This window comes from Gobius niger (genome assembly GCF_951799975.1).
Source record: "Gobius niger genome assembly, chromosome: 5".
Lineage (NCBI taxonomy): Eukaryota > Metazoa > Chordata > Actinopteri > Gobiiformes > Gobiidae > Gobius > Gobius niger.
This window is the reverse complement of record NC_136856.1, coordinates 18,071,220-18,096,576: the sequence shown is the minus strand read 5'-3', so window position 1 is coordinate 18,096,576 and position 25,357 is coordinate 18,071,220. Positions and strand designations below refer to the sequence as shown.

Genomic DNA, 25,357 nt, shown 5'->3' with positions numbered 1-25,357 from the left:
CACAAAATACAGTATATAACAGTTTTGACAAGACAGACCACACTTTACCCGTTTATTTGGAGAGGACAGTGCACATTAATGAACACTCACTTCAGAACAATGCATTCCAAAAAGAAAAATAAAGAAATATACAAAAAAAAATAGTAGTAGCTTTAGGAAATGTTGCATGTTCATCCTTTTAACTTATTATATAAAAAACGATCATTAATGATGCCCGCCCACTTGTCCATCTGAAGCGATCTCGTGAAGCAAAGCAAGCATGTATTATTTCATGGCGCTGGGATTATTTGGATTGGATTATTCATTTCACGTGCCATGGCTCATACTTTTGCCTGGCATAAAAACAAACAGCGCTGTGTGATGATGTCATCAGGCCGCGCTGCTCAGTTTACTTGTGCAGGTGTGAGGGCTGGCCAGCAGGGGGCAGGTGTGAAAACAGAAAATATTCAGCATATTTTTTTGATAAATTAATTTAAAATAAAGATGGGCTTTTTTTTTTAAAGGAAACAAATAATTGTGATTTAAATTATGACTAAAATAATCGTGATTATTATTTATTCAATAATCGAGCATCCCTAACTGTGCTCTTACTGAGATGCGCTGCAGCCACCCACCCCTCTCCAAAAACAGCTGACAGTAATGAGTAGTGACATTGTCTCTTCTTGAAAATCTGTAAAATCGAGAAACTTCAAGAGTCGTGATTTGTTTTATGAACCATCTAGTTTAATCAAAGCAAAAACCATTGTAATTTACCTATTCAATTCAATCAAGAAAACCAAGTCCCAAAACCAAGACCTGCACCTAAAAGAGGCAGCAAAATGAGTCACTTGAGTAGAGACAGTGTATTAAGTTTAAATCATTCCAAAATTAATTAGGACTGGAGTCTGTCTTTTGCCCTCACATCCTCTCGTGCCCTCCTGCGCAGCACAGCGTGTTTGAGAGGTGCGCTCTGCTGGGTTAAGGAGCAGACATCAGGAAAAGCAGACACAGGTAAAAACACACTGACAGGGGACGGCGTTGACTGCACAAATGCAATACTGCCAATGCGATTTGATTTTTCTAAAAGGTTATTGGCCCATTGCCTTCATCAGACACTTCATATTCAGCTCGTGGTGTGTGAATGCGTGTTGGTCTTAGAGGCCGTTTTCAAAGCGACTCCGAGTGTCCATAAAAGTGCTACATTAATCCAATTCATTAATATCTTGAGTTGAAAAATACAAAACTTCTATGTGTCAGCGACAGTAACTCGTGCCAACTAAGTGAGCAGTGCGGACTTTGAGCTCTTGTCCTCTCGGCACTGAATCATTTCTCCTCTCACACCTGTCTGCTGGGGGTCAGAGGTTGTGTCCGTTGCAGCCCGTTATCCACATGTCATGTTTTAACCGAGCGGGTCCTGAATACTGAGCAGTCAGGCTCAAACATGTCCACCTTCACTTATTAATTCAAAGCCTTTCACTTATTTTATTTTAGACGGGCTGTAGCCTGCAGCGAGGGGCAGGAGCAGAGCTGGCTGGATATTACCTCTGCTCTGCTGGGTCACCTATTGGGCTCATATATTGTCCCATCTTTGATCAAAAAATGTGATTAGCCAGAGAAGCACTCGTTTTATTGTTTCACATCAAACTCATCGGACCATTTCCTATACATTTTTATATTAAGTATCTGTTAACAGCATTTGGAAAGGGGGCTATGAAATGTAAAAAAAAATAGGCCTGAACAGGACCGTGATTGTCATTGATGTCACCTGATTGTCTCTTTTATGTTATGTGTGAAAACATACACCAAACGACAACTTCTGAATCTTTTTCTCAAAAAATATTGTGTTTAAAGGAATAGGCCACCATTTTTACAAACTGAGATATGTTCTTACCTTAGCTTAGACAAGTTCTTTAGGACCTGTCTGGTCTTCACCCGTGCCTTTAATCACGTAAACACAGCGCAGACGGCGTTAGCATTTATGTTATACCACAAAGTATAATTACACAAAATTAAACAATATGAATTTTCTAAGCGGATAAAAGGGGGAATTATATTGTAAGGCGTAATAATAGTAGTTTGGCATCCGCACAGGAAAGTGAAGACATTACTACTCCTGGTATTATTACGCCTTAAAATATAGTTCCCCCTTTTATCCGCTCAGAAAATCCACATTGTTTAATTTTGTGTAATTATACTTTTGTAGTGTAACACTTCACGTAACCATATTTAAATAGGGAAAACGTGGAAGAGCTTGGTAGCTTCTATCTTGACCTGTTTTGGAGCTATACTGGAGAGGGGGAGAGGCTAAATGCTAACGCCGTCTGTGCTGTGTTTACGTGATTGAAGGCACGGGGTGAAAACCAGACAGGTCCTAAAGAACTCGTCAAAGCTAAGGTAAGAACATATCTCAGTATGTAAAAACTGTGGCCTATTCCTTTAAGAACAAACGTAAATCACTGTGCTGCAGACAACACTGCATCCTGCAACTTGTCAGGTATTATACTGACTTTAGTCCAACTCAACACATCACGTTCCTTTTCATTACCATTATGCCATAAGCTCCTTCACTTACAATACTAATGCCGAGCCTTGAATGAAATGACCACAAGCCAATGAATACTATTAATGTTGATGATGTGTTCATTATGTATGGACCTTTCATCTGTTGAAGGACAAATCAATTGGAAATTATTCAGAGCACAGTTTGGGGCTGAGGTCACTGGAAGTTTGGAGGGATATTTCTCAAAGTTCCTTTTACAGAAAAGTACTATTTTGAGAAGGTGATATTTCACTGTGGCACTGGGTATAAATTGTCAATCAATTCCTGTCAAGTCGGATAAGTCTCCAAACTCCCATTTCTCCAGCGGGAGGTGTGATGTTGATATCAGTGCGGTGACAGAAGTCGCGGTTGCTTGGCAACAGGTCCAGTGTGGCGCGGGTGAAAGCACGGACACACGTCTCACACAACAACTCAGATTTAGCTCAAGTGGCTCACATGTTTGTCCCCGGGTGGGATTAGAAGAAACCTCAGCGCAGTCCTCAGGGCAGTGCTGACATTAAACGGAGTGTTTGAAGGATCGATGGAAAGAGTAGAGACTCTGGACTGACCCTTCTGAAAAGCTAAAGTTCATACAACACATCTGTCATCTGCATCTGGACCAACAGGGCTGGGACCAGACCTACAAAACTTCACAAGACCCTCTCTAAGAAGGTGGACTAAAAATATGTATATGTAAGTATTCCGAGGAAAACCACCCACATTCACGAGAAATGAACCACTGGCCCATTTCTTTTTTTCACATTTTGTGGATGAGTGGAAAGAGTGCTTTCTGCTGTGACCACTTACACTCTCATGTAAGGATGAAACCAACAGCTACAGAAAATTAATTAAATAAACACTAAGACTTCTGATGTACTGACTATGATTTGTGTTGTCAACATCCAGTAAACATATTTGTTTAACAATGATAAAGTGATCTGTTTGTTAACACTGCCAAAACATACATAATGTTAAACTACTAAGATTGCACAAGGCTGTAAGAGTCAAATTGGACGGTGGAAACATTATAAAGTATCTTTTTAAAATGATTAACTTATGCAATATTGGTTTTCAGTTCTTTATGTTCCATCACAATGACTCCAGGATCAATTGTTTTTAGAGTTTCTGATTTCACTGCTGACGGACCCTCTCACCAGAACAAAACAAAAATAAACAAAATAATCACTACAAGGTCGACTACACACAAATGTCATCTATAGCATAATAGTGCATTTAAACAATGAATATTAAAATCCTATAAGTTTGTGGGAAACCATAAGAATACGGCAGCTCAGACTTCACAATAAGCTAGTGTGAACAAGTCAGTTTACTCAGATTGACTTAAATGTTTAACTTTAGCAGTTAAATGTAAAGATTACAGCAGAATAGCCTCAAGTATTTGTTAAATCAGTGTAAAAAGCTGAACACGTTATGGGTGTGTGTGTGCGTGCGTGTGTGTGTGCGTGCGTGCGTGTGTGTGTGTGTGTGCGTGTGCGTGTGTGTGTGTGTGTGCGCGCGCTCATTTCTCATTCATAATCAGTCGCTGAGCAGCAAAGGGGTGGTTTGAATTTACAGATCAGGCCACCAGAATCACAGCACATCAGTGTCAAACGCGTTTATGACAGTGATGGCAGAGGCGGGGGATTGCAGACAACAACAGAGAGGAAAACAAACAGGTCTCCAAGGTGACGGCGACAATTTCTGCAAGTGAAACCAATGTGCTTATTATGAGACTGGCAGGCTAAACAGGCTGAAGGATGAGCCAAGAGCCTGATGGAGCACGGTAATCACTGGCAAATTATAAAGCCCCGGTTTCAGTGCGGAAACACTTAACATAAATGTATCTATGGAAGTCACACGTGTCACACATTTGCAGGAAACAATGCCCAAAAACAGGTGACGCACTGTATGGTCCAATAAAGGGCATCTACAGAAACTGATAAGAGGTCACTACGGCTGCACATTATAGAATAGATCACTCAAATACCAGTGTATAAAAAAGTGAAAAGATAAAGGAATGATTTAAGAAAATGGTCATGAATCAATGATGAATCAATCAATGATGCAAGAATGTGTGAGAGAAATCGAATCACAGGCATTAGACTAGTTTCACATTGGTAGGGAAGCAAATGAGATTGGCCAAAAAGGTTAAAACTGGACAAATATCGTCCACAATTTCCACCGACATGGGAGGCAAACGGCTGATGTATCCAGGCGTGCAGCACGGTTTGTTTAAACCACAGGTATGTGGAAGGGAAGCATTCCTCTGTTTGTGCACATGTATTTAATACTTTGATATTGCCAAACAAAACGGCATGAGACCCGGACGTGACTACATCATGACCTCTCGTACTGATATGTCTTTGAGCCTTTTTACAAGGGGGAAGTATTATACCAAGTGAGCTAAGATTACAACCAAATACAGTCAATTATTAATATATTCCACAATCATTCTTAAATAAAACTTCTCATTTTACACTACAAAAAGTAATCTAGAAAGTACTGTAAAGAAACAATCTAGAAAGAAATTCATTTTAAATAATAATATAAAAAAACATCCACAGCAGTTCTATTTGAAGTAAAGTGACATATTTTCTCATAATTTAATTTTAAAAACATGGGCCGATTTCTTGAAATTAGTTACTCAAATCAGCAGCAAATTTACTTTACATTTCAAGAAAAATGTACTAATTTCTATTTACTTTTTTGATGTGTACACTGTTGTCTTTTCCTCAACTCAACACTCTCATGTTGGAGCATAAAACTAACAGCTACAGATAAATCCATCCAGTAAAAACTAGCTTAAAGCAGTACGAAGTAATTCATGTCCCTAGAGGCCATAAGCGCCACTGCAGGTGTCGTAGCATGTTGCGTTTTTTTACTCATTAATTGTCTGAGAGAGTAAATACTACGCTGACATAAAAGTAAAGGGAGAGAGGGATATTGTACATCCAATTCCACAATGGAGATAATTTTTTCACTCAGACTTGGCTGTAGATACTGTTTAAGTAGCGCTAGCCCACAGTTAGCTTTGCCCGTTAGCCTGTTAGCTTCTTCTTAGTGGTTCTATTAGGGTCGAGGGCAGGAAAGCTGCAATTGTGGTTTCCTGGCCAGAGACACCAGGGGGAGATGAAAGACCCCCTAATCATCCCATAACTGTGTTCGCACGACAGGAAAAAAAAGATCAATCCCATTGCCCAGTAAAAATGTTATTGAAAATATTATCGATGCATAAAAAGACCCAACATTGAACCATCATACAGCTTTGAAGCGTCTCACCTGTGTTTGGGTCGGTCGATCTCTCGATGAGGTGGTCGTCCTGGTGCACCCACTCCCCGTTGCACTTGAAGTAAATCTGTGTGGCAGGAGTGGAGCGGCACGTCAGCGTCACCGGCTTGTTCTTCACAATGAACTCATCCTCAGGCTCGACCAGGAAGTGAGGCAACAGGTCTGTGAAGGAGGCGGGCAGTGTGGATGTAGCAGCGTGCTCCGAACCTACGGGGAAATAAAAAGGGGGAAATGGCTTCAGAAACACATTTGAATGATAATGCAGCTTTATATACAGTGTATTGCAAATAATCTGTCTCCTTGATGACTTACAGCTCACGTTTATTGGTCAAAAAAGCAAAACTAAAACTAAAAAAATGGAGCAAAAAGTAGGTTAAAAATAACATTGCAAATGTAACACCTATTACTCCACTGAAAAAAACACTTGAAATGAGAAAAGAGAAATTTAATTGTCAATCTTTGTTAAAGACTTGTCAAAACCTGTTCAAACTCAAGATGCATTCTCTTAATTTGGGCACTTGTAGGTAATTTATTTACAATGATCATGTTTCACTATTGTAAGTGCATATAGTGGTGGTATCTCCATTTGTTTATTTCATTTTTCCCACCACTCACACGCTATAATATTGCGACTATGATAATAATAATAATTAATTTTATTTATAAGTGACTTTCTGGACACTCAAGGACATAATACAAGATATAAATAAGAAACAGCCATAACAATCTATAATAAAAAAAATTAAATCAACAGATTGCTGCTTCTGCTTCCACTATAACCACCATGCCTACTACAGTAAATCACCTCCAACAGTCGATGGCGCTTTTGAGATTTACGTTTTTCGTTGTGTAGAAGAGGAACGGACAGAATAAAGAGCTGTTCGAGAGATAGCTAAAGGTGACAGAACTCAGTATAGCGTGCTCTTGGTCAGGTCAGAAGGGTAGCCAAGTATACGTCTTCCTCTATGCTTTTAATCATAGCCCTTTACCATCATCGCTGAAAGTCCGACGGCCATAAATTCTGCATCAGTGCGCTATATGGCTCTCCTAACCCCGACTTGAGCCACATTAAGGAAGACAGGGTCAGACGCAGAGAGGTTACACACAACTGACTGCAAGTCCTTGGTACAGTATGGGTTTTTATTCAGGGAAATGTCGGGATGATGAAGAAAGAGGAAGCTACATGGTGTGGGGGAGGCGACACAACTGTCCTTCAGGGGGACAATACATTTTACAGTCAATTTCTGTATGCGGTGAAAAATAGACAATCCAAACTCCAACTGACAACAGAGCTAGGAGCAAAGGCGTCCTTCACTTTTGTTGCTTATCTTAACATTCAGCACAACACAGATTTGTTTTAACCAAGCTTTTTAGACTAATGAGCACGTTGACGTTTACATGGGCTGAACATCTTTCTAAGTTACACAGGCTCTGTATTTTCTAAATATCTTCATACCGTTACTAGTTTTAAAAGAATAGGCCACCGTTTTTAAATACTGAGATACGTTCCTACCTTAGCTTAGACGAGTTGATGTGTAGCCGTCTGGTCTTTACATATGCGCTCAGTCACGTAAACAAAGCACAGTCGGCGTTAGCATAAATCCTCTCCTCTTCTCATCTATGGATCAAAACGGAGGTGAAGTTAGAAGCAACCAAGCTCTTACACGTTTTCTCTATTTAATTATGGTTACATGAGCCTTTACACAATCCAAGTATAGGCGTAGTAATATTACTACACCTATACTACTATATTGCAAAGCCTAGTAATATTACTACGCCTTGCAATAGAGTTCCCCTTTTTATCCGCTTACAAAATCGTCATTTTTAATTTTGTGTAACTATACTTGGATCGTGTAAAGGCTTATGTAACCATGTTTAAATAGGGAAAACGTAGAGGAGCTTGGTTGCTTCTAACCACCTCCGTTTGGATCCATAGATGAGAAGAGCAGAGTTATTATGCGAACGCTGTGCTCTGTTTTCTTGACTGAGGTCACGCGTAAAGACTAGACAGCTACATATCAACTCGTCTAAGCTAAGCTAAGAACTTTTCTCAGTATTTAAAAACTGTGACCTATTCCTTTAAAGTGGACATACACCACCACTCACTTAAAATCTGCTCATTTTTGAAAGAAAAGTAGTGCTTTTTTAAATGAGGATAACATTCACATTTAACACATCATGTTAAAGGGTAACTGATGATTAGAAAACCCTTGTGCAATTAAGCTAGCACTGCTGAAAACTGTTGCTGATGAGAGCAGTTACAGAACTAGACTGGGTGACCCCAAACTTTGGAACGGTAGTGTATATTGTATAATTGAGAATTGAGAACATTATTTTGTGTACCTCAGCGTTGGTATTCTGTTATAGTTTTTAACTATGTCTATATAAGAAAAATGCAACAGGAGAGACTGAGCCTGTCAAATTTAAAATTGGCCTTGACCGCCATCTACAGGGAGCAGTGGGAATGACAGTAAAAACAAACTTCCGCTTTCAGCTAATGACATGCTAGCAAATCGATGATGCCATGATGAACACAGCTCAGAGCGGGTTGAGTGATGGATTAAGGGTTTTAACCCCGGCTTCATTCGATCACATTTTCTCCAAATTTAAAAAGTTTCTTGACTAGAGAGCTTAGCCTATAGGCAAGTGTAACACCTCATTTGAAAGCTAAGACCTACAAAAGTGATCATAACTTTTTTGTCATGTTGTCGCAGCGTTTTTGCTACATATTTGAAGCCTTTTTGTCATGTTTTTGTAACTTTTTCGTCACTTTTTGCGTTTTGATCCTCGTTTTCGACCCTACTTTGATGCCTTTTTTTTTAAGCTTTTAGATTTGGGTAAAGCCAAACTGGTGAAAATGCGCTCGGTTCAGCAAGAGGTTAAAATGTGGAAGGCAGTTTTGTTTTCCAATCAATGACACAACAAAATCCATGAGATACAGATCGGAGTGCTTTAGCAGAAGAAGAGATTACCAATTGTTCCTTGTAAGGATGTTTGAAAGAACAATGTTATAACACTCTTTTTTGCAAGTTGCGTTTTCCATAAAATTGACAGTAGTAACACCAAGTGCATCAGTTATGTACTTTCCTGGCCCTGTATTATATTTCATTTCTATTTTAGTCGAATACAGATGAGCACTTCTCACCACATAACAGCAATTCACAAAGCACTACAGCACTTGGTTGTATTTTACGTGTTAAATGCAAAAGGCAGAATTGGAGTAGACACAACGAGATCACATTTTTATCCCACAAACGCTCAGGGGAGGAGGGTAGTGCCCAAAATAAACCCCATTTAAAGAAGTGTAATATTAATACACTGCCCTAAATCCAATATGGCTGTCAGAGCGGGCATTAGCAGCCGTTTCCATCACTCCTCTTGCCGTCTGATGAAACAGCTGCTCTGATCCCTCTCTCTCCTCTGCTCCGTCCATCCTCGCTCACTCTCGTGCCCCGGTCACGGATAAAATTACCTTGCGTCATAAACACCAACAGTGGATGAAGACATTATCTCTTGTGGTGCATCCCCCACACACATTATACCAGCGCATCTTCTCTCTCCTCCTCTTCTTCTGTGCAGCGCGGAGTTGCTAATTTATCAGAATGAGATACAGCCCGGGCACGCCACTGCTGCCGCCGCTCAACCCCATTAATGTTTCGTGTACATGTTTAACTCTTAATGAAAACTAAATGTTCTGTGTCCAATGAACGGCATACATCACCCGCTGACACTTTGGCTGTTTCCACCCATTTTCCAAACACATTTTCTCAAACGCAGAGATGAAACCGTCATTAATACGGCGGCGTGCTTTCACAACAACCCTGACATGATTTAGTGCCGTCAATGGAGCGGTTTCTCATCCCTGTAACTGAATAAATTTTGCTTGCAAGAGTAATTACATTGCATCATTGCAGTACATTGCAGTACGTTTTTGGAAACTCCACTCAATATGTGACGTCACTGTTTCCCCTCAAAATAGACGAAAATAGAATTTGAGATATTATTTTGACTGGTTTATATTCAACCTAAATGATTTTAAAGTAGCTTATAATGTTAGGATTCTCCGCCTGCTATAGCCATCTGATATAGCCGGTATAATCGCCCTGTATAAGCTTTGCTAATAAACGGTGTGGCTCCGGCAGGTCGGGGCGTTGGAAGAGTGCAGTGGTCTAATGACAAGGTTCCTGCTAATAGAGCGGTTTCCAAGTTTGCTGGCGCAGTCATTAGCCCTGCCGCGCTGATGACCCTCCGTACTCCCTCTGTACTCTGTGTACTCTGTGACACAGGGGGCGGGGCTCACCTCGCACCTGCGGGTTAATCATCTCCGAGAGGACAGACGGACAGACACAAATGGACCAACCTCCCGATGGTTGGACGCTGAAAAGAGTTCCTGAGATGTGCCTGAAGTTAAAGCAGGATATAACACAAGCATAACAGGCAAATGGATGACCGTGACTTTACTGGAGGCACTGCACTATCTGAAGGACTCACGCCAAACGCAATAGTTGCTTAGTTGCTGAAGAATGGCAATGAACAAAACTGGGAAAACAAATCCTCTCTCTATGCAATGACTTCTTTCAATGCTTTATTTCATTTATTTATTTGACAGAGACATTGCACAACAAATGTGTTGCACAGACCACAGATTGCTACAAGCTAATTTTCATCTGCAGTCCCTGGGCAGAAGCAAAGTGACAGCAGGTTTATACAGTGGACAATGAGCATTCTCACTAAAGAGTCCATTAGCAATATCAAAACAGATGAAGCCTTGGCAAAAGGATCACCTCAACAAACATTCAAATGCAATATTTACAGTATTTCCAACTGCAATTACAATTTACAGTTTAATTTTGTAATAATACCCTGATTGACCAATTTTGTTCTAATTATTACAAATATGACCGCACACACATATAAGCAGCAGATTAATCAACATTCACAGGCGAGCATTAGCTAAATGTTGTCTTGCAGCCACTCAATCTCATCGTTTATGTTGAAAAACTCACTTAAAGGCACACTGCGTAACATTTTGAACTATATTGTTTACACAAAACATGCTCTCAAATGCTATTTTTGCAGTGGGTGTAATCAAAGAATGCGTGTGGATGAGAACATAACCTGTTTGAATCTCAAATTCTGCTGCCTTTAGTCTTCATCTCCATGGTAACGAGCTGGAGACGTCCCCAGTCCTGGTAAAGTTACAGTCCTGTCTTAGTAGAGCTGAGCCGCTCACAGCAAAGGCTCATGTTTGTTTCTACATTTATGAGGTATTTTTTAATGATGAAAATATCTGTCATAAAATACATGCTTGTATTTCAATTGTATTTATTGGGTAAAATTCTACGCAGTGTGGCTTTAGCTATGTAGCAATGCTACTGTCGTTATGGTTCCTAAAAGCAATAAAATATACTTTGGATACATGCTACAGCGGTACTTTTTTATTTTAAAAGTACTACATGAATTTGAGTACTTGCAATTCAGTATTTACACCTCTGCTGCCTTCTCATTTACAACGGTCACATTGAACGACTTCTGACGAGCTTTCCAATTTGCGTTGTGTGCTCACCGTCACACGGGGCGAGGTTAGTCTCCCGTTTTAGCACCGTCTCTGTAGGTTAATGAGGTTAAACACGTAATTTCTTTAGAGAAGTAAATTGTCATTTTACGGGAGGGCATTCTGGTCACGCACAGCCTTATATCACAACCATAATGGAGGGCTGATGTGCTGTAAATTGGCTCAGATTATTGTCACAATGGTGTACTTCAAAGTCAATGTGAACACGCGCGCAGCATCGGGCCCTAACAAGCTCCTCGTGGGTCACTGCACAAATCAAATAGACAGAACACAGCACTATACGGCTCTGCTCGGGCGGAGCTGCTGAATGTGATTGGCTGCAATTAATTGTCAAATGCATTGGGAGCCCATTGCCAGATCATTGTGTACACGCGAGCAGCCAGAATGTGTCCCTTGTTGATCGTAGGCCGGTGAGGACGCTAATTGAAAATGCATGCGTGCTGTGGTTAATGCGTTTTGCAGCATCCCAAGACAATCAAAATCACATGGATCCTGTTTTATTCCTTTTGATTTTGTTAAATTACCCTTCTCTGCGGCTGATGTTCCCTCAGAAGACTGTCAAGAGTTGCTCTCCAACACACACACACACACACCCACGTACACACATGCAGACGCCGGAATAACAAGGGCCCAGCAGCTGTCAGTGTGCTGAACCATGAGCCCATGAGGTCCATCTGTCCTGATGACCGTGTCACACCAGAGCCACGGCTGACCACCTCCACATGAGCACAACATGTTGAGAAAGAGGCACTTACTGTACGAGCGAGAAAAGTTATTTACCCAAAAAAAATGTGTTATTTTCCAGTAAAGCGTGTAACCAAATATGTGCTGGCTTTTTAAAAAAACCTGCCGGGATTTAAGTGCAGCATCTTTGAAAACATCTTTTATTACCCTCCATCTTCAATATTTCATAATGATTTTTGCTTTGAAGCCTCTAACTGTATCACGTCGCTCGGCTTTAACACAGAATATATTGGAATACCAAGCATCAATGTACAAAAATACTAAAATGTGGAGAGATTGTATAAATAGTGGCACTGGTAAAGGAATGGGGTGATCTTGGCTCAAACTCTTAAAGTTCGTGAGTTAATGCTTTTTCATTGAGCAACACCACCTCCCAACAATCTCCCAACTGTAAAGAAAAAAAAAAAACATTCAGTTGTGAGGAAGGTTATCTATATTGTGGATTTCAAAATGGCACAGAAACCTTCAAAACTGTTCCTTTGATCCATCCGTCAAAATGTTTGCTTTGATACCCCTGACGGTGTGGCATCACTCTGCTTCAACACACACACACACACACACACACACACAAAAAAGAATGCAACATATTTTTTTTGACAATCCCTCGCTTGCCAAATGCTTTTAAGTTATCATAATGCGCTAATGTTGTCGTAGTTTCAGGGCAAAAACAGCAGAGAGCCCCATGGTGTGAGGATGTCAATAGGGAGCAGACTTTAGCCAGAGAGAAAATGAACGCTTTGTGTTCCATCCATGGAGCCAACACATCAAGTGCCCTTTGGAGCCAATTAATTTTTTTTTTGAACAACGTCATGTCCCCACAGCAAAGCATCATTGAGCAATCACTGGGCGTAATTTACATCACAGTGATGAGCAGCAGCCATAACAAGTGCTTTATGACACCATCAGCGTCTTACAATGCCCTCAGAAATTAATTCAATTTAAAACCACTGTCCGGAATATTAGGCCATTACATGTTTAGCTGCCACTTATGACACGAGCGCCGCAGGCCCATGTGATTCGAGTCATATTGTTGGGCGATTAAAAGATACGTGAATATTCTCAATTGATATACTTTGTTGGTACAATTTCTTGATTTTTTTTTTCTTTTACTGAAATAAAAATCATGCATCTGCTGGCTGTAATGGTTACTCTTTCCTTTTTGTTGTAATACTGGCACCAGCGGTAAGAATATAATGGTGATTGCAGCAACAGTAGTACAGTTCCGCACATTTGCACTTCTGACAAAATGGATAAGTAATGAGTGAAACAGTTTCTAATAGCACTTCTCTCAGCGATGGTGATAACTACACAGCAGCAGTGGTCACAGTGAGCTCGATACACTTTGCATCAGGTAATCTGTTGTGAATCTAAAAACATAAATATGCCCTCATACATGTGCATCTGATCAACTAGACACAGATGAAGCTATTTTGCAGAGGGTTATTGAAATAAAGCATTTGGAGAAGGACCTAGTGAATAAACCTAATGCTGGGCTACATCTAATCATTGAGCAAAATAGCTTGCTGATAACCTGTATATTTTCATTTGCACCCAAAATTCTCTCCCCTTTTGTAAGCAGGAATTGAATATGAAAACATCTTATTCTGACATTTTCAATCGTAACATTTCCAAGAAAGTTATTTGTCCTAAGTTTCTTGACTTGCTTGTTAACATTTTTCTTCACATTCCCACTGCTTCTCTCCCGCACCTCGACACGCTCTACAGCCCGAGAGACAAGAGACTAGAGACTGACCTTGGGCCATGATTGGACTTTTCCATGTTTTTTTAATTAAAGTCTTGATTAGAGCAGCTCCTGAAGCAACAATACAGACATCATGCATGCTCCTTCTTTTGAAGGATGCTGCTCATTACAGCACAGTGCAACTAGGAATATTTATATTAATTTATTTTTTATTTTTATTTATTTAAAATTAATAAACAATACCTCAAATTAAATCAATGAAACTGAATAGTAACTAGAATAATTAAACACATAAATAAATACTAGCATCACAATAGACCCAACTCACCAAAGAGGAATAAGTAAATTCTTTAACTCTGTTGAGATGCCTCTGCACTGCACACCTCAACTCTCCTGCAGCAGATGTAGCATAGCAACTGATAATAATGATAGTAATGCAGTTTAATATAGAAGGTGCAGTTACACGTATGACCTGAGGTGGCAGTAGTGAGTATAAAATGGGCAACTTGCATCTAGCCCCTTCAAAATGGTTTATAAGTCATTAGGAGCTTAACCTCTTGTCCCCCACCTGAACTGAGCACATTTTCTCCAGTTTGGCATAGGGCTGGGTGATTTAGGAAAAAAAAAAAATAATCATGATTATTTTCCCCAAATTAGATACATCTTTTATTCAAACCTCAGCTCAAACAAAAACAAATGCTTTCATCAAGTCTCTAATGCGCAAAAGTCTTCCATTGTCTCGTCCAAAGGAAAGGCTGTGAACCTGTCGATTATAAAGTCCCATGACGATTATTGAGACTGAACAAAGTAGAGATTGCGATTTCGATTCAGTTTTAGGTCAATTTCCCAGCCCTCGTTTTGGCATTACGAAAATCTAAAAGCTTCAAAATGGCGACTGAAACGAGAAGAAAACGCAAAAAGAAAAATACAACAAAAAGGTGAAAAAAGTGACAGCAACAACACAAGGAAAAGGATCCGTTTAGATAATTTTAGTTGGTCTTAGCTTTCAAAGGAGGCGTAACACTGGCCTATATAAGCTCCGGTCGAGAAGCTTTAGATTTGGGAAAAGCTGAACTGGAGAAAATACACTCTGAGGTTAATAATAATGGTGAAGTACATATTCTAAAGCTACGACGGACTTGTTTTTAGGTGCCATTCATTCCATATATTTCGTTGTACTTCAGGATGAGACGGGGATGAGTCGGGGGGGGGGAATCAAATGTTTTCACGGTCATGGTCTCAAATGTACAGTGATTTGTCAAAATACACCCTTGAAGCAAACAGTATAATTTCAAAGTCTGTCAACATCAGCATTTTACACTGCAAGGTTGCTTCGTCATTTACCTCTACCAAGACTGAGCATATACTCTGCCCCGTCCCTAAATGGGCGCCTGGTTTTGGTGTGTGCTCTTTGGAAGGGGCCAGCTGAAATGGAACAGTGTTTTATCTAATTCCCTCACAGTTACAGAGGATGTAATATGAGCAACGGGTTATGGGGCAAGTTTCATTTCAGCTGCGGAGTGCAATTTGTTGTGCTTGCCAGTGTTTTTCCACCATCATAAACAATATAGATTATGGCTGATACCGGTATTCCATTATTTTAAGGTGTACGGCTTTAAATCATTACGGCAGCCCGACTGAGTATCTGCGCACTTGTAAAAAAAAAAAAAAAAAAGCACTGTGCGAAACCTCATTTTAGCTCGAGGCGCATCCCATAATTAAAGGATTAACTTTGTAATCTAAATTGTCTCTTCCTCCTTTCCAACCATTATATCCAACATCCATTTCCAAGATTAAAAAAACACCTCTCTTCACTGTTTTTTTTTTTTTTGCACCCATACTTTCTAATCAGCCCTATTTGCAGGTAACCTTGTTTTTTATTTTTTATTCCACTGAAAGACTCACAGGGACAACAAACCGGTGCGCACGTATTTGCATCAGTCTATAAGTGCGGCTGACCCTTCTGACAGCTCGTATGCCTCTCGCTCCTTTGAGGATTCAGCGCAGTTATTAAGTTAAAACGTGTCTCAGTCTCTGTGGCTTTTCTTGAAAACAAAGCATTCTTAAGTGACGCTCAGGTGAGGCTTTGAAGTGCTGTAAAGCGGACGTATATATTTACATTTAAAGACATTTCCGAGATGTATGCACTGGCGATTGTCATGAAATCTATTTTTCTCAAGGCGAGATGTTGAAATTCGTAAAGTTTCTGAAGTACAGCCTCTTGCTATTTTGTTAACCTTGTGGTCACATATTTTACATATGCAACAGAAGCCAAATTCAGCAAAACAGAAATGCAAATACAAAAATGTGGCTAACATGTAAATGTTTTCCAAGTCTAAATTGTTGAAGCAGAGGTCATAAATTTAATCAGCTCCCTTTTGAAGTGTCGGCGTAAGCTCTCATTTATGAAGCGTTTTCCTACCATAGCAAAGGACTGTTTAGAAGAACATTTCTGCTTTTCTTCTGATAAGACTAAAACTCCTACTTCTACAACTACTGCAGCTACTACTATTTCTGCAATATTACTATCACCATACCATTAGCATTATCTAATACAAATAAGTATTAGTTCTATTAAAAGCCTTAAAGCAAAACTAAGTCACTCATGCCCCTAGAGGCTATAAGCACCACTGCAGGTGCAGTACCATGTTGTGTTTTTTTACTCATTTATTGTCCATGAGAATAAGTACTACGCAGACAGAAAAGACAAAGGGAGAGAGGGATATTGTACATTGTGCCACAACTGAATGACACAATGGAAATAATTTTTTTTCACTCAAACTTGGCTGTAAACACTGCTAAAATGGCGCTAGCCCGCAGTTAGCTTTGCCCGTTAGCTTCTTCTTCGTGATACTATTAGTGTGTATTGCGCCTCCAAACTGGAGGCAGGGAAGTTGTAGTTGGGGTTTTCTGGCCAGAGACACCAGGGGGAGATGAAAGACCCCCCAATCATCCCATCAACACTTGCATTACCCCCAGAGGGACTACGAAAAGGATTTATTACGGTAAACAAGATACTTAGTTCTTCTATAATACAAGCATACAACTACAATAAGGTGTCATTGTTCTACTCTCACCACTTACTATACTTCTAGAAATACTGTCTATGTAAAGAAAAGACGATAAGGAGTGAGAGATTGGGTTGATCAGGATTTGGAATAGTCCAGGAGTGCCCTCTGCAGGCAGTGGTTACAAAAGAACAAAAACAAGCTGTCACTATCGCCTAACAGAATGCCTGCAAATCGTTGCCGACACCATGAAGAAAGACACTATTAGCACAGGACAGGTCCGGTGATGGACTACTGGCTTTAAAAATGCAGAGAACAGTTTTGTTTTCCATCTAGCCGAGAAAAACAAAACAAGAAATACATCACTTCAGCTGCAGATGAACAAATGAACCAAGTGTACAGGATTAATCAAAACTGCAAGAATGAGAAAAGATGCTATGTGTTCTCCATGAGGGAATCTCCTGATTATGATGTTAATGACTTAAATGCATGTTGACTTTTTGTCAACACAGAACTCCCCATAATACTGTATGTAACGCCCCACGTCATTCTTAATAAAGTGGACTGCGTTTGACCCGGGGAACACCTCTAATCGGATTTCTTTGAGATTTCTGAAAGAGCAGGCCATTTGTAAAGCGAGTAAAACAGTGGTGGTGTCACTAAATTATACACTGCAGTGTAAGCACTGATTAAATCACTGACAGAGATTGTCTAAAAGCCTTTCTCAGCTTAAATTGCACTGTGCTTTGTCCAAGTATTGGCTCAAAATGTGTTTTCCTTAATCTGCAGTTTGACACCCCAGCTTCAAATTCGGCTTGTATTCAATCTTGTTAGTGCTTCCTGTTATCAGCTTTGCAGTTGTTGAAGTTGTTAAAAATCGTTTATTCACACAAACATTCCCATTTCTGCAGAATTTACCCACGGAGTCTAACGCTTTTGGGTTGACAGAGTTAGAATTGCAGCTTTCATTGCAGCTAGGTGTCACCAAATGTCAGCTCTAGTGGCAAAGGTAAGGATTCTCTGTAGACCCCCCCTCCCTTCTTTTGAGGTGTTTCTCCAAATAGATGACAGCAAGAATTAAATAAAAAATACACCAAACAAACTGGAATAGGCAGATGTGTGCGCTCCTGCTCCGGAGGTGTGATTAATAGTGTTACAGTGTGCCATATTTACCAGGCAGCAAACAGCCAAAAGTTCTATCACCTCCGTTCTGTCGACAAACTGCTCCATGACATTGCTCAAAATACAGTGTTTAATCAAACGTCGTGTCACACATCTCCGGATGATTTAGAAGTACAGCTTCTGATTGGCAACTATCCATCAGCCCTGCAGTACTTCAGTGTCCAATCAAAATGTCTTCATCAGAGCAGAAACATACGCACATTGTACACTCATCAGCCATATCATTATTATTTAGAGCTTAAAGTGCATATGACACATTAGACACAATTTTTTGCTAAAACATAGTTAAAACAATTGCATTTAAGATTTTGCTAAAGATTGTACCCACCTTTCTTTAGTTTTTGTGATGTTTATAGTTACACTTCCTTATTGGACACCGACAGGAAGTGACACAGAGGGTAAGCAATTTTAAACGGTTGCCGGGCAACCATTTTAAGTTAATGGGAAATGAGTGAAACTGCTTTGGTTTACCTTCATCTATGTCACTTCCTGTCAGTAGCTTAAAAATTCAAATAAAAACTTTTCTGCCCAACATTTCATTAAAATTGCTTCACTGAAATAAAATGATAACTTGCAGTTGATGTTATCCATCTAAATAAATCATATTTTCAAAAGCATTAAAATCTTTCATATGCACTTTAATAGTTTGTGACACTCTATAATTCGAGGTCATCATTTTAGATTAAAGGCAGGGGCCAAGAACATTCTTACAGAGAATACTGACTCCTCTCCATGACTTACCAGCCTGTGCCATGTAAGTGTCAGTGTAACCACCATTTCCTGTTACTATTTCCTCAGTTACCATCACCCTTATATCATATTATATGTTTATAATTTCATCAGTTGTGTCGCGTTGCGGTTACCTATAATCCAACTTCACCTCGTATGACAAACTTTTTCGAGAAGAAACTTGGAAGCCGAGCTCCTCATATTCAAAGAACAATATAGAGCCTTGGTTGCCTCTCTGGATCCTTGGTCTTTGTGTGCATGAATGTGTTGCGCTGTTTACTGAGCGCGGGTGTGTATTGACGGAGTGTGTGGTGAAGGCACGGTTGTTGTCTCGCTGAAAAATGTATTCAGAATCCCAGACATGTGCTGGAGTAAATATTTGTCATCTGGGGACAAACATACATCAGTCTGCCGTGCTGCACATTATATATGATGGTGAACGCCACACTTTATTTTCCGCCCACATCCCAACCCCTCTCGTCGCCGTTTTCTGTACTATGTTGACACAGTTTTATTGATGTAATTGCATTGTGCCTAGATAAATGCTGACATCACTGATTTGATTAAATACATGACCAGGGTGGGAAAGCATTTTAAATGTAGTACTTATATAAACTACAAACAGGCACATTACATTTTCTGCTTTATGTTTAAGACTCAGGCCGGATAGTGGATACACAGTAAGAATTAGGCAAAGTGACAGGTGGATTATATACGCAGCTTTAGGAAATAGCTCAAGTGCAAAGCTAATATTAACCTGCTAATCTGCTAAGTCACTATTTGGGATAATAATAGGCTTATTAATTAGAGACTAATTATGCTCAGCTTTATCCAGGGACAGTGACATTCCACCCGCCTCCAAAGAGTCACACTGTGTAGAAGCATGGCACATATTTGATGTTAGTCTTGAATATTGCACTTATATTATTGAGAAATGTCACTAAAGCAGTAAAGTAATTTGTTTACCTTAATAAATCCTTTCCATAGTCCCTCTGGGGGTAAAACAAGTGTTAATGGGATGATAGGGGGTCTTTCAACCTCCCCTGCGTCTCTGGCCAGAAAACCACCCTTGCAACTTCCCTGCCTCTGGATCAGAGGCGGAATACGCACTAATAGAATCACAAAGAAGAAGCTAACAGGCTAACGGGCAAAGCTAACTGTGGGCTAGCTCCACTTAAGCAGTGTGTACAGCCAAGTTTGAGTGAAAAAAATGATCTCGGCACAATGTACAATATCCCTCTTTCCTTTTGTCTTTTCTGTCAGCGCAGTATTAACTCTCACGGACAATTAAAGAGTAAAAAAAAAACGCAACATGCTGCGACACCTGCAGTGGCGCTTAAGGCCTCTAAGGGCATGAGTTACTTAGTTCTGCTTTAAAATGTATCAAAGCATGATGAATAAAAATGGAAAATTACGACTATAACTTAAGTTTTGCGCAAAAAAATGTGGCCGTTTTAGCAAAAGAAGACCTTAGTGATTTTGCGATATACTGCGGCTTCCTGCGATACGGATATTACATCACCTTATAATGCGACGGTGACAATTTGATGGCATTATGCAGTCCTATCACAAACAAAGTCATACAAGACCTTCCTTCAATGTTAGTGTAAATGCGTTGTCTCTAAAACGATTCCCTCTGTGTGACCGCTACACGAGTTTATTCATACACACAGCTATTGTACGCCTGTCTAAAATTACAAGACTGACTTCATCTGATATGACATCCCACTAAAGCACTGAACATCTGAACTCCTGTGCGTTTTGGGGCACTGGCTGATGGCAGAGGCAGCGAGTGCAGAAGGAAACTCATTTCAACTTGAACAGCTTTTCGATTATTCTCTTCCTTTTCATACTACCATTTTATTTTTTTTACCCTCCAGTGCTTCCGACATCACAACTAAGAGACACGCCGGCGACTGTGATTTCACAGAGCATGAATACAAATGACTTGTGGGGGAAAGAATCGACATCTATAAATGAATTATTTTGGAGACGCTGTGAGTAACTTTGTGACTGAGTGATTGGTCAATTTAGCCGTCAATCATTTGTCTCGCTTTTTTAGCTTATTCAGGGCAGGGAAAAAACTCACATATTTATCCTGACTAACTTTGAAGAACAACAAACTTTTGCGGCGCTTCCTCTTTCTGTAACGACTTGTCCGGCGAGAATAACAAACCAAATCCTTCAACTCATTATTTAGCCCATAGAGGCCAAACAACACAATGCAATTTTCCCCACACAGACGAAAAGCTAAATGTCAGTATGCTTGTTTATATTTTTTCTGACTTGGACACATCTACACATTGTTGGCTGTTTGTCAGTTCTCCAAAAACCTTCACAATTATGAATGTGCGGCATGTAAACTTTGTGTTCAGACTGGCATTTGGCACCATTTATGTGAAAGTTACATTCACCCTAAACATTAAAGCAGCCTTTTTGTGCCAGTCAATAACATCAACAGCCTGAGTCCTAATATGAACATGACTTGCACCTGCTCATGTACATTAGGGATGATGGGGATTAAACAAGGCGCTGAGAACACCCAACATGGTTAACTAATTGGCAAATCTATGGATAATGATGCCACTGTATGTAAGGTCGTTGCTGATAAACAGAGCTTAAGTGCATAAAAGAAAGAAGCCAGCATAGGCATAGGATAGTTGCTATAGGAGCCGAGTCCTGAATGTAATTTGCACCGTTTTCAGAGCCGTAAAAGTGCTCTGAGCAGAAGAGATAGGGCCGCACTTCCACACAGAGGCTGTTATGCCTTAACCTCACAGATCCATTGTAATGTTACAGGCTTTAAGCTACTTTATGGAGTGACTGCTGATGTCTCCAGAATATAATTCAGATGTCCCTACGATGACTCAGATGACCACATGGAGCAGCACTAAAAGAGGAAAAGAGCACTCGTAACATAATCGCAGAACAGGAAGTAAAAATAAAAATCATCTATAATCTGTGAGATATGATTAGATGGACTAGGGTTTGTTGGTCACTGAATTAACAGGAAAGAGTAAAATAGTTGAACAAAGCACAAGCTAAACATTTGCTGGTAACAGGTCTGCACAACAAAATGTCTAATTGTGATGCATTTATTTAATTATGCTTACAATATGCATGACTTTACTTATGCACATAGTAAACATGCCCTGGAGGAGCATAAACATTTGAGAGAAAACTGAACTGAACTAATACAAGAATCCATTCAATATCCATTCATAAAAGAGATTTCAATTCAATTGTGATTCATTGCACGGCCCTGGACAAAAGACTGTGTGGCATTTTCATGAAAATCAATCATAATCAAAACATTACACATTTTGAAAGGTGCATTATGTAACTTTTTATGTGGAAATAAAAACTTGATATTTGACCTTTATGTGACTCGATGGCTGCATGGGTGGTTATTATGGTGCCTTTACTTTTCATCACAGAGGCCTCTTCAACACACTAGGATCAATTGTTTTGTAGGTTTCCTGTTGGGAGGGTCCGTCTACAGTGAAAACCTACCAGAAACTCTAAAAACATTTGATCCCAGAGCATCATAGAGGCCACTATGATGGAAAGTAAAGGTGGGTCACTGAAATGTCAAATAAGCACAAATAAAAACGTTTGGGCGGCACGGTAGCACAGCGGTTAGCGCTCTTGCTTCACAGCCAGAAGGTCCAGGGTTCAATTCCCACCTGGACGGGGCCTTTCTGTGTGGAGTTTGCATGTTCTCTCCGTGTCTGCGTAGGTTTCCCCTACCACTAAAAACATGTGCAATAGGCCAGGATGAATGATGTGTGTGAGTGAATGATTGTGGTGGTCAGAGGGACCGTTGGCGCAGATGTGTGCAGTTGCGACAGCGCTTCTGTCAGTCTCCCCCAGGGGAAACTGAAGCTACAAACGTAGCTTTACCACCACCGACTATGGAGTGAATGTACAATTGTCTCATGTAAAGCGCTTTGTGACTATATGTCTGTGAAAGGCGCTATATAAATAAAGATCTTCTTTTTTTTCCCACATAAAAAGTTGCATAATGCAGCTTTAAGATGCCCTGAAATATGCTGTATTTTAGAAGATACAAATTCTCTCTTTCACTGTGGCATAGAAGGACCAAACCAGTGCTGGTTAAGTAGGTTTACACCAAGTAAAAACTTACAACAGGTCCTCAGTTGTAGTTTTGGCTGGTGTTGGGTGGACAGGAGGCTGTGTGTGTGAGAGCCTGATAAGCGGCACACAGAGTCCACACACTGATGTTCCTCTGATGTTCGGTGACAGATGATGTGATGAGGCCGCAGCCTGGCGCTAATAACACCTCGTCACAAATAAGAGCCCGTCTGATAACAGGAGCACATCTCACAGCACAGATGCACCTCCAGCTCGTGCAGAGCCAAGCTGGACACTGGAGATATTTACTTTTAATACTAGGCTGCATTTAACTGTATTCAACTTTTACCTGTACAGGCAAATACCACAAGGCTCTGCTTTCTTTCTTTCTTTCTTTGGATAAGTGCAATAACACAATAGTTTTAGTCAGTGCTGGTTGGAGATCATCCTTTGGCCTTAAAAGGAACAGGCCATCGTTTTTACATACTGAGAAATGTTCTTACCTTAGCTTAGACAAGTTGATGCGTACCTGTCTGGTCTTTGTGCCTGCGCTCAGTCACGCAAATGTTGTTAGCATTTAGCCTCTCCCAGCAAAGGTATAGCTCCAAACTGGGGTGAAGCTAGAAGCTACCAAGCTGCCTTTACATGATCCAAGTCTAGTTACACAAAATGAAACATGTAAAATTTCTACGCAGATTAAAAGGAGTACTATATTGTGAGGCGTAATAACACCTGGAGTACTTCGACATCCGCGCAGTAATATCGTCAAAGTACTCCAGGTGAGGCTAAATGCTAACAGGTGCACATCAACTCGTATATAAGCTCAGGTAAGAACATACCTCAGAATGGAAAAACAGTGGCCTTTTCCTTTAACCGAGCACATTTTCTCCAGTTCAGCTTTACCAAAATCTAAAAGCTTTTTGCAAAAAGTGTCAAAATAGCGACGATGAACGATGTGTGAATGAGGCTGAAAATCCAACAAAAAAACATAAAAAAGTTCAAAAGACGTGACAAAAACATAATAAAAAAGTGACAGACATTCAAGAAAAATTACAAAAAAACATAACAAAAAAGTGTCTAAAACGCCGCAAAAACACTACAAAAAGTGTTGAAAATCATAAAAATATGACAAAAGAATGACGAGAACACAGCAACAAACAAGTGCATGTCAGTTTTGTAGGTCTTTCAAATCAAGCTTTTAGATTTGGGTGAAGCCAAACTGGAACAAACGTGCTCGGGTCAGGTGGGGGTTAAGAGTTTTCAAAGAGGCAGCGATAATCAGATTATAAACAAACTTCATAAATGCTAAATAATTTTGATAGAATGTTTCTCACTTGTAAACAAGTGAATAAGCGACAAATCTAAAAAAAAGTGCAATTAAATTTAAAATAGACACTCTTGACAGAAGGTAGGACGCTGCCCACGTGCGCTCGGCTGGCAATTACCTTCAATCCAACTCACATTTCTTCATAACACTCTCCCCCAGCCTTCAAGCTGCTTAAACATGCCTTTAGTTCAACTGGGGCATAGAAGCCAAAGCCAAGCGGGCTCTGAGGAGAATTAAATTTTTCTGCACAATGGTGAGCCTCCCTTCCCTCCCGTTCAGCTGCACAGGGTTAAGTCCTCACGCACAATACCCAAATTCTTTCACACATCCTCGAACCGTTCCCAAAAGAGAGCCCTCGCCTTTCAATCTGTCATCCTTCACCTCACGAGAGCCCAGCGCGAGTTCCCGCCTTTGTTTGACGGCGCATGTTTAAACACAGATCTTTCTTTTGCGACAGCCCCCCAAATTCCCCCAAACCCTCAACAACCCTGATGGCCCGGCAGGATCACTAATACAGGGCAATGGACGCCTTTTTCCACAACCCAGTAAAGTGCCTCGGCTACAATTGGGAACAAGCATCGGAAAAGCTTTTTTGCGACAGGAAGAAAGAAACTCTGAATGGAGTCGTGCAGAAACATTTTATCAAGGCTATCACCCGACAGAGGGAGCACTATTAAGGACAATTTGAAGTGAAAAGATTGTATAATTTAATATGTCTTTTCCAGTGGCTGCTAGAAGAGTCCTTATGACTAACACCAATTAGGGCTATTCTTTCTCTCTAAAACTAGCACAAAAAAAGCGATCTCTACATCTTAAGGCTTTGAGAATATTTGAAAGTGATTTGGATAATAGTACCGCTGCGTTTCTTTCCTGCACCTACTTCGAAATGCAAGTCGGGCCCACTCTCCTGGACGACACACACGGACAGAATTTGACTTAAATACTCATTTGAAAGAAGAGGGGAAATGGTCACACTAAATTTAGCTGGACAGACTTGATTTCAATTTAAAATCAATCTCGGATTCTCAGTCGAAATAATGACCCACTTTCGGCCTGAGAACAGGATAGGATTTCGCCCACAGGTGCTGGCCCTCCATAAATTAGAGACATGAGGCCGGCGTCGCTCCATTCTTCAATGAAACCGGGTTTAGAAAAGATGTGGTTTACGATTCTGCATAATTTTAACTGA

General features: G+C 40.2%; 1 protein-coding gene across 4 annotated transcripts in view; it reads right to left on the bottom strand.

Annotated features, from left to right (window-relative positions):
- Positions 1-25,357, bottom strand: part of unc5a (unc-5 netrin receptor A) — a 157,283-nt gene that overhangs the window by 80,781 nt on the left and 51,145 nt on the right. For all 4 annotated transcript variants that reach the window (XM_079556760.1, XM_079556759.1, XM_079556757.1 and 1 more), the window contains exon 2: positions 5,798-6,013. In XM_079556760.1, the coding sequence (XP_079412886.1) occupies positions 5,798-6,013 (216 nt within the window). The remainder of the gene's footprint in view (positions 1-5,797; positions 6,014-25,357) is intronic.